This window comes from Vombatus ursinus, unplaced genomic scaffold (genome assembly GCF_900497805.2).
Source record: "Vombatus ursinus unplaced genomic scaffold, bare-nosed wombat genome assembly UNPS02002461.1, whole genome shotgun sequence".
NCBI lineage: Eukaryota > Metazoa > Chordata > Mammalia > Diprotodontia > Vombatidae > Vombatus > Vombatus ursinus.
This window is the reverse complement of record NW_020942239.1, coordinates 53,461-56,648: the sequence shown is the minus strand read 5'-3', so window position 1 is coordinate 56,648 and position 3,188 is coordinate 53,461. Positions and strand designations below refer to the sequence as shown.

The following is a 3,188-nucleotide window of genomic DNA, read 5'->3' as shown; positions in this document are numbered from 1 at the left end:
AATCATAGAAAGGAAATGATGATCAAGATGCTCTCAGAGAAGCCCAGAAGAACTTATATGAGCTGATGCAAAGTGAAATATACTGTGGACAAAGTAACAGCAATATTGTGGAATGATCAGCTGTGAATGACTTAGCTATTTTCAGCAATACACGATCCAAGACAGCTCTGAAGGACTTATGATGAAAAATGCTATCCATTCCCAGACAAAGAATTGCTGGTGTCTGAGTACAGATCGAAACATAGGGGTTTTTATTAACTTTCTTTATTTTTCTTTTCTTAATTTTTTGTCTATGTTTTCTTTCACAACATGACTATTATGAACATGTTTTGCATGTGTAACTCCTATTGAATTGCTTGCCTTCTCAATGGGGAGGGGTGGGGAGGTAGGAAGGGAGAGAATTTGGAACTCAAAGTTTTAAAAATGAATATTAAAAATTGTTTTGACATGTAATTGGGGAAAGTGCCAGGCACTCTGTTAAGCACTGAGAACACAAAAACAGGCAAAAGACAGTCCTTGACCTCAAGGATCTCACAATCTAATGGGGGAGACAACATGCAAACAAATGTATAAAAACAAAGATTAATAGGAATTCATTAACAGATTGAAAAGACTAGAATTAAGAGAGGTTGAGAAAGGCTTCCAGGAAAAATGAGATTTTTAAAAAGTTGGAACTTAAAGGAAACAAAAGAAGCCAGCAGGTGGAGTTGAGTAGAGAGAGCATTCCAGACAAGGGAGACAAGCGTGAGAAAAATGCCCAAAGCCAAAAAATTGAGTGTCTTGTTCATGGAACAGTGAAGACACTAGTGTACATGTAGCCAAGAGTACCTGGTATGCAGTAAGGTATTAGAAGACTAGAAAGGGAGAAAGGAGCTAGGACTCAGGGTTGGGGAGCCTGGGGCCTTGAGGGCGCATATGGCCTTCTAGGTCCTTGGGTGAGCCTTTTGACTGAGTATAAGTTTTACAGAACAGCTCCTTTTATTAATTTTGTTATTAATTTATTAGCCACTAGGTTATGAAGGGATTTGAACATCAAACAGCAGCTTTTGCATTTGTCCCTAGAGGTGATAAGGAGACACTGGCATTCACTGCACTGTGGGGAGTGGGAGTGGGGAGGGAGAGGTAACAGCAGCATGCTTGTACTTTAGGAAAATCACTTTAGTGGCTAAATGGAGGATGAATTTGAGTAGGGGGAGAAGTGAGAAATCCAACATTTCTGCCTCCTAATATTTTTCTCAGAAGTACTATTGTCTTATTCGAGGGACTAGGAACCAGCCCCATCACTGAGAAAAAGCTATTCTGCTAATGAACCTCCTAAGGGCTTCTTTTATGTCCTTGTTCCTAAGTGTATAGATGAAGGGGTTCAACATGGGGGTAACCACAGCAAACATTGCTGAGGCAACTGTTCTCTTCCACGAAGAGTGGGTAGCAGAGGAGCTCAAATATACTCCAAAATCTGTGCCATAGAATAAGAAAACAACAGAGAGGTGAGATCCACAGGTAGAAAAGGCTTTGTACTTACCCCGAGCAGATGGGATTTTCAAAATGGAAGAACAAATCTGACTATAAGAGAAAATGATCCCAGAGAGGGGGAGAATACCCAATAGTGCAGTAACAAAATATATCAAGACATAATTGATGAAAGTGTCAGAACAGGAGAGTTTCAGAACCTCAGCAAGATCACAAAAGAAGTGGTGAATTTCATGGTCTGTACAGAAGGAGATCCGTGTTACCATCAGACAGTGAAGGAGGGAGTCTAGAAGGCTTATTATCCAGGAGAGCAGAACCAGTAGGCTACAGATATCAGGACTCATTATGGCTGCATAGCGTAAAGGGTGACAGATAGCTACAAAACGATCATAAGCCATTGCAGTGAGGAGGAAATCGTCCAAACAAGCAAAAAGCAAAAAGAAGTACATCTGGATAAGACAGTTGGCATAGGAGATGGCCTTGTTTTGTGTCAAGATGCTCATCAGCATCTTGGGGACTGTGGTGGTTACCACACAGATATCCACAAGGGACAAATGGGAAAGGAAGAAGTACATGGGGGTGTGGAGGTGAGAGTCAGATCCAATGGCCAGCATTATGAGCAGGTTTCCAACCACAGTGACCAAGTACATGCCCAAGAACAAGCCAAACAGGGAACCCTGCTGCTCTGGCTTCTCAGAAAATCGCAGGAGGATAAATTCAGTGAATTGTGTTTGGTTTCCTGGTACCATGGGTATGATTTTTCTGCTGGGAAAGTGAAGTGAGAAGAGCAGGACATGAAAATACAGTTATCTCTGTATATGAAATGGAAAGAACACCAGGCACTGACTGAGAATTTCTAAGTTCTGTCCCTATCTCTGCCCCTTATTATCTTTGTGATCTTGGACAAGTCAATATTTCCACATTCAATCTCCCTCGATGCAAGATAGAGGACTTGGATCTAATGACCTCTAAGATTCCTTCCAGTTCAGACAGTCTGAAATATGAACAATCAAATTTAGAAAGGAACATTTTATGAACACCATCTGAAATTCACTGTAAGCATCAGGCACCTTTGAGCACTGAGATGAAGAAGGAGACACTCTGGGCATGGTAGGTCCACTCTTACAGCCAACAGCAGAGAGAGAGGACAGTGATCTGGTATGACTGAAGCTTTTGGGCCATCCAATCCTCACCTGAAATTGTAAAATCACACAGAAATGGCAGAGACCTCTTAGAACACAGTACAAAACTTTAATCTACAAAAAATCCTGGCACAAAAATATTCCCGGTAATTGGGCATCTGGCCTTTCCTTGAAGACCTCTATGGAAAGGAAACCTCTCAGCTTCCTGAGGGAGCTTATTCCACTCTGGGTTTGCTTTCACTTTCCTTTCTATTGAGTGAAAATATGTCTTTCTGTCTCATCTCTTTCCAACATAACATCCCTTTAAATATATGAGAACAGCAAGCCTTATGTATATGTTCTGCATATGTTTTCTCTCCTTTAAGCCAAGAAACTCTAATTCCTTCAGCTGATCTTCATAGGCCCTTCACCATCCTAGTTACTATCCCTTGCATCCTTTCTAGATCATCATTGTCATTTCTAAGTTGTGGTACCAAGAACTAGACACAGAATTTCAGATGAGTTCTGACTATCATCAAGGACAATGGAATTATCACCTCCTTCCTAATGCAAGCCATGACTCCTTGATTGCAGGCT

The 3,188-nt window shown here is 41.2% G+C and overlaps 1 protein-coding gene across 1 annotated transcript; it reads right to left on the bottom strand.

The window, feature by feature from the left end:
- Window positions 1–1,280: 1,280 nt before the first annotated feature.
- On the bottom strand, window positions 1,281–2,219 carry LOC114048690 (olfactory receptor 7C1-like). Its single transcript, XM_027869771.1, has one exon. It carries the CDS (start codon window positions 2,217–2,219, stop codon window positions 1,281–1,283), a length of 939 nt encoding a protein of 312 aa, XP_027725572.1.
- Window positions 2,220–3,188: the final 969 nt, after the last annotated feature.

Excerpts from the sequence above, each read along its gene's own strand:
- LOC114048690 (XM_027869771.1), bottom strand. The coding sequence starts at position 2,219 with ATGGTACCAGGAAACCAAACACAATTCACTGAATTTATCCTCCTGCGA.